This window comes from Simochromis diagramma, unplaced genomic scaffold (genome assembly GCF_900408965.1).
Source record: "Simochromis diagramma unplaced genomic scaffold, fSimDia1.1 OVJJ01000131.1, whole genome shotgun sequence".
In the NCBI taxonomy this organism is placed as follows: Eukaryota; Metazoa; Chordata; class Actinopteri; order Cichliformes; family Cichlidae; genus Simochromis; species Simochromis diagramma.
This window is the reverse complement of record NW_024387200.1, coordinates 11,206,441-11,220,631: the sequence shown is the minus strand read 5'-3', so window position 1 is coordinate 11,220,631 and position 14,191 is coordinate 11,206,441. Positions and strand designations below refer to the sequence as shown.

General features: G+C 45.6%; 1 protein-coding gene across 1 annotated transcript; it reads right to left on the bottom strand.

The window, feature by feature from the left end:
• Nucleotides 1–1,645: 1,645 nt before the first annotated feature.
• Nucleotides 1,646–3,091, bottom strand: LOC120745900 (trichohyalin-like). The gene is made up of 2 exons (XM_040051108.1): nucleotides 2,779–3,091; nucleotides 1,646–2,746 (listed from the first exon to the last, which is right to left on the bottom strand). Exons 1-2 carry the CDS (start codon nucleotides 2,908–2,910, stop codon nucleotides 1,646–1,648), a joined length of 1,233 nt encoding a protein of 410 aa, XP_039907042.1. The 5' UTR covers nucleotides 2,911–3,091.
• Between the last annotated feature and the right edge of the window lie 11,100 nt (nucleotides 3,092–14,191).

Below are 14,191 nucleotides of genomic sequence, written 5' to 3'. Positions count from 1 at the left end.
GTCGCAGTCTCCCTTAGAGGTGTAGGTTTGAATCCCACTTCGAGCAGTTTCTGCTTGGTATGAGGACTCTGATGGGTTTAGATTTTATTATTTGTATTGGGAAATATTTAACCATATATGCTTAGAGGTATATAATCGAGTGTGTAGTGATAGGATGTGTGATCTTTAGCAGTCTGCAAAGGCTTTGTGTGCATTCCAGAGTGCTCTGGCATTCACACCTACACCCTGGGAGCATGGGAGAGGTCGTACCTTGTTTTATTGTTTTATGGTAGGATAAACGTAGCTATGTCAGTTTTAGTCCAAGTGCTTTTTGTTTAGATGAACTGCTGGACTTCCAGGCCAGCAGGTTTAGGGAAGTCATTTATGGGGTCACACTCTGACCATTAGAGAAGAGCCTGAGTTATGACCTTGGCTCCCTGTTTTTTCTGCTTCTAACAAAGGTGGGAGTGAAGCTCCTGTGCAATGTGCTCTGTTGTCTCTACTATCAGGAAAAATAAATAAATAAAAAAGGCCCTGACTCTCTGAACACAATATTCTCTTCATAACTCGGCAGTATGAAATGTCACGAAACAGTGTAACTCACTCACAGTAAGTCAGCAGTATAGGATAATACAAACCTATCCAATAAATCTCATGATTTTCACACTCTTTTAACTCAGAAGTATGATGCAAACTAAAACTACATACTGATTACACAAGAAGTATGATGTGGCCTACAGCAGTATCATGATTCACTCATTTTGATTACAGGTATAATGTAATATATAACAGCATAATAATCTCACAACTGCTACAAGCACATTTGCCTTTCTTAACATATGCAAGAGAAAGGCAACTGTTAAGAAAATGCCCTTTTGGTTGAGACAGGCCCACAGGCCCTGCATGCAAGCGTACTAACACACATACATGCACTGAAGAACAGCTTACACTATAGCACACACTATACATGCACCTATATCTCTCATTGGTGTTAAAGCAGGGAAAAACTTAACAGAGTTTTGTTATCAAATGCTGAATCTCCAGCTTGCAGGACAACAGGTGAAACGTTTGTGAAAACAGAGAAGGATAAAATAAAGACACAGAGAGTCTGGTATGACCAAGCAATAATCAGACAATAGATTTAGTTGGTAATACAATACATTGTGACATGTTTTCTGTTTGATTGATGCAACACAAGTCATTTACTGTATGAAGGAAATTCTCTTTTGTGATAATATTTTGAACGTGCATTTCTGTTGACCTGTCAACTTAGCGCATTATGAGCTGATATGCAAATTAGTTGATACTAGATTTGGAAAAATGACTGGATTATAAAATAAGCGAATAAGATGTAACAGAGGGTTGAAATTAGTTTCTTATTTCTAGTGTGTGGAGAAAGGTTTTATCATGGCACACATCTGTTTACATGGGAGGAAACTCCTCATGTGCAAGCACTAGGTGCGACAGTGGATAGGAAAAACTCCCTTTAAAGGAAGAAACCTATGACAGAACCAGGCTCTAGAGGGGGCAGTCAACTGTCAGGACTGGTTGGGGGGTGAGGGTGAAAAGAGAGAGAGGGGGGAGGGAGATGGGGCAGGTATTAGGAGTTAAAGGGAGACAGGGGAGGAAGAGGTGTCAGGAGAGAAAGGGAGAGGAGAGGTGAAAATTAAGATGGAACAGAGGTGGAGGAAGACGAGGTGACCTTAGCAGTAGAAAAAGTAGAAAAAGTAGAAAAAGTAGAAAAAGCAGGAGTGTCCTTCCTCCAGAAGAAGCGGAAGCGTTTTTTCTTCTTTCCCATGAGCTTTTCCACGAGCACTTTTTTCTCTAGGATGAGGGTTCTCAACTGATCGATTGTTTCTGTGTTCTCCTTCTCAAGTTTCTTGCATGTTTTCTCCACTTCTTCTAATTTGGCTTGTTTGTCTTCGAGCCTTTCTTTCATTTCTTTAGATGTTGCCTCCTGCATTAGCTTTGCCTCGTGCAGCTCTGTATAACTCTGTTGTAATTTGTCATGCGTGTCTTCTAACTGCTGACTTCTGCTCTCGATTTCCTGAAGTGTACACTGCAGGTCTTTGTTTGTTTTCTCTAGTTGTTGCTTTAGCACCTGCATCTTAGTGTTTTTGCACTTCAAGTTGACTGAAAGTTCCTCAAGTTCTGTGTTCTTTCTCAGCATGTCATTGAGCTCACTCTGCATCTCTGAACATTGGTTTTGCAGTTTTTCCTTTTCCCTTTCCAGTTGAGTTGTTTTGTAGTTCAATTTGTTATAAAGTTCTTGCAGGTTTTGGTTTTTCCTCTCAAAGTCCTGGAGAATTTGTTTGTCTTCTTTCTGCTTTATTTCCTGTTGTTCTTGGTCTTGAAGCAGCTCTTGATATTTGTGCAGTGTTTCATCAAGCTTTACCTGCAGCGCTCCGTATTTTTCCTGCACACCTTGGAGTTGGCACTGCATGTCTCTCTGGTTAATGTCCAGTTTTTCCTTCTCTTCAAGGATTTCTTTATTTTGTTGCAGAGCTTCATCAAGCTTTACCTGCAAGCCTTTGTTGTGTTTCTCGATGTTCTGAAGCTTGCAATCCAGATCTTTCTGTTTCATGTCTTGCCGTTCTTTCTCTTGAAGGAAATCTTTATTTCTTTGCAGTGCTTTATCAAGCTTTATTTTCAGCGCTGTGTATTTTTCCTCCACGTCTTCAAGCTTGGAGTCCATTTGTTTCTGTTTAATTTCTTGTTGCTTTTGTTCTTGAAGCAACTCCTTACTTTTGTTCAGTGTTTTATCAAGCTTTACCTGAAGCGCTTTGCATTTTTCCTCCATGCCTTGTTGAGCTGCTTTATGTCCTGTTGATGTTTTTCTTGGAGGAGTTCTTTATTTTTTTGCAGAGCTTCATTAAGCTTGATTTGCAAGCCTTTGTTGTGTTTCTCCATGTCCTGAAGCTTGAAATCCATTTCGTTCTGTTTTTATCTCCTGTAGCCTTTTTTCTTGAAGGAACTCTTCCTTTGTGTGCGGTCTTTCATCGAGCTTTACCTGCAGCGCTCTGTATTTCTCCTCCATGTCTTGGAGTTGGCACTGCATGTCTCTCTGGTTTATTTTCAGGTGTTCTTTCTCTTCAAGGATTTCTTCATTTTGTTGCAGAGCTTCATCAACCTTTACTTGCGGCTCCTGATTCTTTTTGTCCTTCCGCACTGGTTTTTCAAGTGCTTTATCAAGCTTTGCTTGGAGCTCAAAGTTTCTTCCCTGCATGTCTAGGAGTTCCATTTCTTTCACCTTCAGAATATCTTCCTTTTCTAGAAGCTGGCTGAATGATTTGTTTTGATCAGGAAGTTGAATTTTGTCTTCCTGGTCACAAAGAGGAGAGCTGGGCTTTACTTCTTCTCTTTTTGTGGGTTTTCTCTGAGACATGTTTGAATCTGTAAACTGTCACTCTGAAAAGGATCCAAATGTTTTAAAAGATTTTTCTGGCAAACGTTTGAATGCTGCGAACATAAATGCTGCAAATAACGGACTAAAAGTCATTGCGTCTCACCCCTATTTAAGGGTTTTTTAAGATCAAAGGACCAAAGGACAAAGTGGTCATGAGATTGTAAATGTGTCATAGTTGCCAGCAGATGGCAGCAGTTTAGTTTAATCATTCTTTTTAAATCATAATCAGGTTACCACAAATTGTTTTTGAATTTAGTAGTGTCAGTGTTAGTGGGTCAATAATTCGTAATGCACAGTCAGAAACATCAAGTTATTCTTAGTACTGCATACTTGCAATGAATAAGTTGTCCTAACAGTCGTCTTCAGTAAACTTTACTCAATTTTTTGGAGGTAATGAGTTTGCATAGTTTTTTTTAGAAAAGGCAAAAATGTGGAGCTGAAAAGCTAAGAAAAAAAAGAAATGATAAATAAATGTGTGAAATTAACTGACATGTTAGCTGGTGGAGACCCCGCTGCATTTTATATATATATCATCTCTTTTTTATAATAAATAATCAAAAACTTTATTTATCCTCCCTGTATGAACATTCTTGCAGTCCTTGAAGTCTCGTCATGTTGAAGTTACTCATGTGATGTGATGTGATTATAATGGTCCAGCTGATGTGCAGCCATCATATTAGAGTTCACTTTCTTCAACTGATTTAATCAACTTTTTCTGTGATGGTGTCACATTTACAGTGGTTGCAACAATTGCACCTAAAAGGACCCTGAAAAACTGGTGCACAGCCTACAGAGTCTAATAAGTGTCACCACTGTAACCACTGCAGAAATGCAATACACTTACTTTCTAACAGGAATCTGCAATCAGCCGTTCCTTAAACTAAATCCTAACTCTGTCACCGGGAAGATTAAAAGAACAAAAACATGTTTGTAATGTTTATTCACCTGAACCTCTAAAACAATTAGAAAAGCATCAAGACTTTGACCTTTCCATACGATGGAGTGACCTATGTAAAAAATTTAATAACAACAATAATAGTAATAACAATAACATTTTAAATAATAATATAATATAACTAGTACTACTACTAATAATAATGACAATAACAACAAAATTATAATAATAATAAGGTCAAAAATACCAGTAATAATAATAATAATAATAATAATAATAATAAATATAACCATAACAACATAAAAAACAACATTACTTCTACTAATAATAAAGATAAACAAATATATTTATAACAATAATAATGATAATAGTAATAATAAAACTGTTATTTATTTATTTCTGCAGTGTTAAACTCACCTTACAAAAGAGCCATCTGTGCCACCAGGAAGCTTTCTTTGCTTTGTTCCTCTGAGTCTCAGCTGGAGGTGAGACTGGTGCAGCAGAGGTGGCTGGAGTCCCGAGGACCACATGTTGATCCATGAGATCCTTTCGTGCACTCGCACTGGAAACACAACGATAACAGAGAAGATCAGTCTGCTGTAATGCACTCAAACTGCACTCAGTGCCTTAAGAAAGTCATCTGAACCTCTGGCGCCGGTGCCCACCTCTCAATTTTAAATCCATGCAGACATTGAGGGTTCTCGGGAGGGGCCGTGCTAACACCTGCTGCTCTCTGGCAGCAGCACCATGCTCTCCCGTGTTTTAAATGCACCTTAGAACAACACACAGCAACACTACACATGAGCGAGAGGAGGGAGGTTTGGGGTCTTCACATACCCCTGTTCTCTGCTGGCCATCGGGGCGGGGGGGGGGGGGGGGGGGCTGGGAGGAGGTGTTGGCCGTCCGATTGGGATCTGGGATGCGGGGCCTCCCTGCTGCTGCGGAGCCTGGGGCGGTCTGCTTGCCTCCACCCCGGGGGAAAGGGTAACATCTCCTGGGTCTAGGTGCCATTTCCCCCTCCAGGGGTGAGAGTACCTGGACCTGGGGTATAGAGTGTGTTTGGGGAGTGTGATTGTGTGTACAGTGTCCATGTAGGTCTATCCCTACGTTGGGTGAGTGCTGAGTATTTGTATATGTGTGCATGAGGGTGGGAATGCATGTTTGTGTCTGTGTGTGCCTGTTTGTCTGTGTCTATATGTCAGGTTGGGTCTTAGACTCCACCTCTCTGGGGACTCCCAGGCCCTCCAAGGCCTATCTCCCCTCACCACACTCCCTGCCGGTAACTGATGCCCTCAGGGGTCGGTGTGTTGGTTGTTCTTGGTGTCCAGGGCTGGGCGCTCAGGTATGTACCAGCTCACTCCTGGTGACTACTTTGCGGGGCCTGGTGCCTGTTGCTCGGTCAGGCCTCTTCCGGGGTGCGGGGGGCCCTCGGGCCTGCGGCCTCTGGGCCTGCGGCTCGGTTCACTCTGGTACAGCTGGTTGCCGGCAGAGCCGGCAGGCACATCACTGCAGCCCCTTCTGGCTTCTGCTCCGTGGCTACTGGGTGACCCCTCATCTGGGGCTCTCCTCAGCTCTTCCCAGGAGGGTGGCATGGATGCCCCTCCGGTGGTCCTCCTTGGGCTCTCGCACTCTGGGGCCTCTGGATGTCTGTCAATACGGCAAGGCCGTGATGATCCATTTGGCAAAGTAAATCCATTGGGTCTCCTTGTTGGTCTTCAGACAATTCTGACGGCTAAAGAACCAAATGGGACAGGCAAAAAAAAAAGAAAGTCATCTGAACCGACTACATGAAGCTGTGGACTCCACAAAGGGAAGAAATCTACAACTCACACAGTGTTACGAAATAAATATATATTCTTAGTGCTTATTTTCTATTTATATTGTTTTATAGAGACCAGTGTAGGAAAACGCCACTTTGAGTTATAAAGTGTATAAAAGGTCACAAGGAAAATGACTTAGAGTGCAGCAAAGGTCGATGCAAACACGCTTACAGACACAGACAACACGTAGATTCATTTCTAGGTCAGAGGTAAGACACGTTTTGCTTGTTAGTGCATTTTGTACCTGCATAGCAACAGTCTTGGTACAGGACGTGCTCATGATGTTCCAGAGATAAGGGTGAAGAGAATGAGCAACAGGAAACACCTGGAGTGAAGACGGTGAGAACGGCTCTTTAAGTGTGTTAAAGGCTGTCAACAGTGTCGCTTACACACATAAATAATATTGAGACTAATCATATATAAATGATAGAGCCCTGAACATGATAGTCTGAACTAACTTTGAATAACTAAAAGAACAATAGATGAACATATTAGATTGAGCCGTCGCAGAGAGGTGTTTTCATTTTCTGTCCTTTACAGAAGAAGGAGCAAATTCCAGAACCACAGCAAAACCACGAAGGGGTTGGCGAGAATCCAGGAAGCACCAGACCGAACGGATCTGGCCAAGAAAGGGGCCCCCAAAAGAAGCATAGAGTGCAGAGAATCGCCCGTTCCAGAAAATTGGCTGTTTCGATTGTAAAGAAGGTCAAAAGCTTGTTAGACAGAGGTTATAGTGTGAACACAAAGTAATGAAGAGTAATGGGAAGAGTAGCTTTAGTAATGGTTTGTATGATTTGTATGTTATGTCAATTGCCCAAACACAGTGGTAAGGCCGGATATGGTCTACCCGTTAAAGGGGGCAAAGGGACAATGAAGAGCACTGTAAGTTGTGTGCTTAGAAACCAGGAGTAATTTTTAAAGAGGAAACGGGTTAACTCTATAGAGACTGTTTCCACAGATTGACAAAAGTAATCTAGGACCTTTTACTAGGAAAAGCTAATTATATCTGTTTGGATATGAGCAGTGAGGAAAGTCAGAAGTGGGTTTAAACTGTGATTCTGGGTAAAAAGGGGGTGTAGGAAGTAAGGTAGGACAGCTCACAGCCCGGTGTAGACGCGAGGTGCTGTGTTAGAGCTTGACTTATTTGTTAGATTTATTTGTTGTGGATACAAGTAATTACGCCACAATAATAAGGGAACATTGAAAATACACAACCCATTGAGGGGATGGATGACATATATGGTTGGGCAACTGAAAGGTTTCATTTTGTTTAGCAGGATTTCTTTTGTTATACTTTAGCTATTATTCTCACATGCGAGTAAACTTAATGGGATAAATCCGGAATTATGCCGTCTTTCTTAGGAAAGATGAAAAGGGGGGGGGGGGGGGGGACTGTTACGAAATAAATATATATTCTTAGTGCTTATTTTCTTTTTATATTGTTTTATAGGGGCCAGTGTAGGAAAACGCCACTTTGAGTTATAAAGTGTGTAAAAGGTCACAGAGTACTGACAGGAAACTCTGCACGCTTTGTGCAGAGAACAGGAAGCGGTGCAGACAGAAAAGTGAAACTAGGCAGAGTGCACTGCAGAGTTGTTTTGATCGAAACTATGTGTGACGTATGACTGATTATGTTATGCTCGTTTTGGCTTGTGATGCTTCAGACCTGTGGATGCTTGCTAGCGTCTGCAGCTCTCCTTTTCCGGGAATGTAGAATAAAGATGATTTTGTGAGCTTTGACCACACTGAGTCGGTGAAAGAATTTAAAAGAAGCGGATTTGATAACAATAAAAACTGATTCAACTCAAATATTCAGACAAATATTTACTTTCAAATGAGAAAACTGTTGTTGGGTCTAAACTCAGACCCCGCTGTATCCAGGACTTATTCCCGTGAAAGAAAAACAAGACAACAGCAATCGATCGTTTACTTGTGTTACACCCCGGCCTAGGCAACCGGCGTGCAACGTATGAAAATAAAAATAAGAAAAAAAACACACGAGAAAAAAACTAAAGCTCTCCACCAAAATCCCAAAACGAAGGTGTCTCAAACGAAAATATTAACAAACCCATTCACAGCTATTTACAACAGACTATTTATTTACAACAAAACACCAAACTATTTACAACACGGGGGAGATCGCGAACATGACCAACTGACACACAGGGCTTAAATACATAGAAGCAGACGACGAAGGCTGGAGCGGTCCCCCGGACCCTCCAGCAGAGGCGGATGAAGGCTGGAGTGGTCCCTCGGACCCTCCAGCGAAGACAAACGAAGGCTGGAGCGGTCCCACGGACCCTCCAGCGAAGGCAGACGAAGCTGATGGAGGCTGGAGCGGTCCCACTGACCCTCCAGCAGACGACGAAGGCTGGAGCGGTCCCTCGGACCCTCCAGCGAAGGCGGATGAAGGCCGGAGCGGTCCCACGGACCCTCCAGTGACGACAAAGGCTGGGGCGGTCCCACGGACCCTCCCCCCAGCGAAGGCAGATGAAGGCAGATGAAGCTGATGGAGGCTGGAGCGGTCCCACTGACCCTCCAGCAGATGACGAAGGCTGGAGCGGTCCCTCAGACCCTCCAGCAAAGGCGGATGAAGGCAGACGAAGCTGATGGAGGCTGGAGCGGTCCCACTGACCCTCCAGCAGACGACGAAGGCTGGAGCGGTCCCTCGGACCCTCCAGCGAAGGCGGATGAAGGCCGGAGCGGTCCCTCGGACCCTCCAGCGAAGGCGAATGAAGGCTGGAGCGGTCCCACGGACCCTCCAGCAGACGACAAAGGCTGGGGTGGTCCCACGGACCCTCCAGCGAAGGCGGATGAAGGCAGACGAAGCTGATGGAGGCTGGAGCGGTCCCACTGACCCTCCAGCAGACGACGAAGGCTGGAGCGGTCCCTCGGACCCTCCAGCGAAGGCGGATGAAGGCCGGAGCGGTCCCTCGGACCCTCCAGCGAAGGCGAATGAAGGCTGGAGCGGTCCCACGGACCCTCCAGCAGACGACAAAGGCTGGGGTGGTCCCACGGACCCTCCAGCGAAGGCGGATGAAGGCAGACGAAGCTGATGGAGGCTGGAGCGGTCCCACTGACCCTCCAGCAGACGACGAAGGCTGGAGCGGTCCCTCGGACCCTCCAGCGAAGGCGGATGAAGGCCGGAGCGGTCCCTCGGACCCCCCAGCGAAGGCAAATGAAGGCTGGAGCAGTCCCACGGACCCTCCAGCAGACGACAAAGGCTGGGGCGGTCCTCGGACCCCCCAGCGAAGGCAATCCCGGACGAGCCCCCATATGTTACACCCCGGCCTAGGCAACCGGCGTGCAACGTATGAAAATAAAAATAAGAAAAAAAACACACGAGAAAAAAACTAAAGCTCTCCACCAAAATCCCAAAACGAAGGTGTCTCAAACGAAAATATTAACAAACCCATTCACAGCTATTTACAACAGACTATTTATTTACAACAAAACACCAAACTATTTACAACACGGGGGAGATCGCGAACATGACCAACTGACACACAGGGCTTAAATACATAGAAGGAGCAATCAGGGAATGGACCACAGGAGGGAAACACAGCTGGGGCAAATTAGACCTGACAAGACAAGGAAACGTAAACTGAACACACTAAGATATCAACAGACCTTCAAAGTAAAACAGGAAACACATGACAGTCACGCAAAAACAAAACACTGACAACACCGAAACGTAACACTTGCAAGAGAGGCCTCGTCTGTGTCTAACAATGACCCCGACGATGGCCTCCTCCTGCTGCCTTTTATTGAGAAACAGTTCACACAAAACACATCACAGCAAAGCAACGCCCACATGGTTCTAAGACAAGGCATTGTATGTATATGTGTGAACTTCTGTATAATAATAATGGATTGGATTTATATAGCGCTTTTCAAGGCACCCAAAGCGCTTTACAATGCCACTATTCATTCACTCTCACACACTGGTGGAGGCAGCTACAGTTGTAGCCACAGCTGCCCTTGGGCAGACTGACAGAAGCGAGGCTGCCATATCGCGCCATCTGGCCAACACCAGTAGGCGGTAGGGTAAAGTGTCTTGCCCAAGGACACAATGACCAGGACAGAGAACCCAGGAATCAAACCGGCGACCTTCCGGTTACAAATGCGCTTCCCAACCCCCAGCGCCACGGTCGCCCCAAGTAAGTATGTAAGTAAGAATGTGTGTGTGTGTGTGTGTGTGTGACCTCCTGCTGACCAAAGGGTCGTAAACGCAGGAAGCAACATCACAAGAAACAGATATTCAAGATAGGATGTATCTGCAATAAAAGACTACAGCCCCCCCCAGAACCTCGAGAGGCTGGGGAGGGGGACATTCCTTTCATCACAGTGTTAAAACAATGTAGAGATGGTAAGCATAAAAATGACAACATTTAACAATTCACTCTAACAACTGTGCATGCATGTTTATGTGTGTATTTATAAATGTACACATAAAAATAATTTTCATCATAGTAAAAATGTGACACAGAGCAAAGATCTTACTTTTTCAGTGGGGCCTTCTCCTCTCCAACACCCACAGTAACCTCATTTATTATCTGATTCAAATAAATCAAAAAGCATGTGATTAAATAAGAACTGAAGAAGAAAAAGCATGACATATCAGGCTGTCCCTCCCAACAAGGTCCGCGTCAGGTGTTGAGGAACCAGGGCACCCTGACGACAAGTGGGCTACTGGAACAAGAAGGCATCGGTGGGCAAGAGATGAAAACAGGGCGTTGTTGGAATGCTACTATGCAAGTAACCCTGGCGGAAGGGGTTACATGAATAGGATAAGGGACCTATGGATTCTTCGATACCCAACATCCACAATGACGGCGAAACAACTAGTAGCTCAGTGTTCCAACATTCGAAAGAAGGGACTGCTCTCACAGCTAGAGATTGACGGGGTACAACATAAATGCTACGGCAAGGAGGAGTCAGGACACCAGGTCAGGGGGGAGATATCATCACCCCCACCCGAGATTAGGTACATAGCCCCAAGTGCGATAGGAGAAGGATCGTTGAGTGCAAGAGGAACTGACCTGAAAAATAGGATCATGGCCAAGCTTGAAACCTGGATCCCCCGTAGCCGGTTACCAAGATTAAGTGAAGTACCCTCAGAAGGTCTGCTAGATGATGTTAATGCAGCACTACAGACAATACCTACAACCACGATTACCGACACTAACAAGCTGATCTACAATACGGCAGCAGTGATCAGTGAGATGCTTGGCTACAAGTTGAACAGCCACAAGGGGCAGTACCTTCCATGGAGAAGGAGGCTAGAGGGCAAGATCAAAGTAGCACGGAGGGAGGTTAGCCAACTAACGGAGTTGCAGAAAGGTGCGGCAAAGAAGGTGCATAAGAAATACAGCAAACTGTCCATACCTGAGGCCTTGGAAACTGCCAAGCAAAGACTCACAGCCTTGGCCAGCCGCTTGAGGAGGTACACCAGAGAGATAGAAGGCAGGAGAATAAACCAGCTGTTCTCCACAGAACCAGCAAAGGTGTACTCTCAGTGGCAAGGGAACAATAAGAGAACAGCACCACCAAGGCTGGAGACGGAGCAATACTGGAAGAGCATATGGGAGAAGGACGCAACCCATAACGGCAATGCTCAGTGGCTAGTGGATTTGAGGGCAGACCATAGCGACCTCCCTGAACAGGGTCCAGTAACCATCACAGTGGCAGATATCCAAGAAAGGGTCTCCAGTATGAAGAGTTGGACAGCACCAGGGCCCGACATGGTTCACGCCTACTGGCTGAAGAAGCTGACTGCACTCCACGAGCGTCTGGCAGCACAAATGAACCAGCTGCTATTTAACGAGAGACACCCGGAATGGCTAACCGAAGGTCGGACGGTCCTGATCCCCAAGGACCCCAAGAAGGGACCGGTCCCCTCCAACTACCGACCAATAACCTGCCTCAGTACTACATGGAAGCTCCTGTCAGGCATCATATCGGCTAAGATGAACAGGCACATGGGTCAATACATGAGTGGGGCACAGAAAGGGATGGGCAAGAATACCAGAGGCGCAAAACACCAGCTACTGGTAGACAGAACAGTCAGCCGAGACTGCAAGACCAGACTGACCAACCTGTGCACTGCCTGGATTGATTACAAGAAGGCCTATGACTCAATGCCCCACAGCTGGATACTGGAATGCTTAGAATTGTACAAGATCAACAGGACCCTAAGAGCCTTCATCAGGAACTCAATGGGGATGTGGCGTACAACACTAGAGGCCAACTCCAAGCCCATAGCACAAGTCACCATCAAGTGCGGATCTACCAAGGAGATGCTCTGTCCCCACTGCTGTTCTGCATAGGCCTGAACCCCCTCAGTGAGATCATTAACAAGACTGGCTACGGATACCGACTACGGAATGGAGCAGTTGTCAGCCACCTCCTGTACATGGATGACATCAAGCTGTATGTCAAGAGTGAACGAGACATCGATTCACTGATCCACACTACCAGGCTATACAGCAATGACATTGGAATGTCGTTCGGACTGGAGAGGTGTAGTCGAATGGTAACAAAGAGAGGGAAGGTAGTCAGAACTGAGGGGATTAAACTACCAGAAGGCAACATTGCAGACATAGAGGACAGTTACAAGTACCTGGGGATCCCACAGGCGAATGGGAACCATGAAGAGGCCGCTAGAAAAGCTGCAACCACCAAGTACCTGCAGAGGGTCAGGCAAGTCCTGAGGAGTCAGCTGAATGGTAAGAACAAGATCCGGGCCATCAACACGTACGCCCTTGCCCGTAATCAGGTACCCTGCTGGGGTAATAGGCTGGCCAAAGGAGGAGATAGAAGCCACTGACATAAAGACAAGAAAGCTCCTTACCATGCATGGAGGGTTTCACCCCAAGTCCAGCACCCTGAGGCTGTACGCTAAGTGGAAGGAAGGGGGCCGGGGACTGGTGAGTGTCAGCACCACAGTCCAGGATGAGACAACGAACATCCAAGAATACATTGGGAAGATGGCCCCAACTGACCAAGTGCTCAGTGAATACCTCAGGCAGCAGAAACCCAAGAAAGAGGAGGGAGACGAGGAACCATCATGGAAGGACAGGGCCCTGCACGGTATGTACCACCGGCAGATAGAGGAGGTGGCTGATATCCAGAAATCCTACCAGTGGCTGGACAAAGCTGGACTGAAAGACAGCACAGAGGCACTAATCATGGCAGCACAAGAACAAGCTATGAGTACAAGATCCATAGAGGCTGGGGTCTATCACACCAGGCAAGACCCCAGGTGCAGGCTGTGTAAAGATGCTCCAGAGACAATCCAGCACATAACAGCAGGGTGCAAGATGCTAGCAGGCAAGGCATACATGGAACGCCATAACCAAGTGGCTGGCATAGTGTACAGGAACATCTGTGCCGAGTATAACCTGGAAGTCCCGAGGTCAAAATGGGAGATGCCCCCAAGGGTGGTGGAGAATGACCGAGCTAAGATCCTGTGGGACTTCCAGATACAGACGGACAAAATGGTGGTGGCTAACCAACCGGACAGTGGTGGTAGACAAACAGAAGAAGACGGCCGTAGTGATCGATGTAGCGGTTCCAAATGACAGCAATTTCAGGAAGAAGGAACATGAGAAGCTGGAGAAATACCAAGGGCTCAGAGAAGAGCTCGAGAGGATGTGGAGGGTGAAGGTAACGGTGGTCCCCGTGGTAATCGGAGCACTAGGTGCGGTGACTCCCAAGCTAGGCGTGTGGCTCCAGCAGATCCCAGGAACAACATCAGAGATCTCTGTCCAGAAGAGCGCAGTCCTGGGAACAGCTAAGATACTGCGCAGGACCCTCAAGCTCCCAGGCCTCTGGTAGAGGACCCGAGCTTGAAGGATAAAACCGCCCGCAGGGGCGTGCTGGGTGTTTTTATATATACATATGTATATATATATATATATATATATATATATATATATATATATATATATATATATATATATATTTGGATCTCATATCTTCTTATTAAATGTAGCTATTGTCAAATAAACTGAAATCTGGGACTTACCCAACACTAATATTTCATATATTACTTCAACTCACTAATTTAATTAAGGGGTTTGTTTCAAA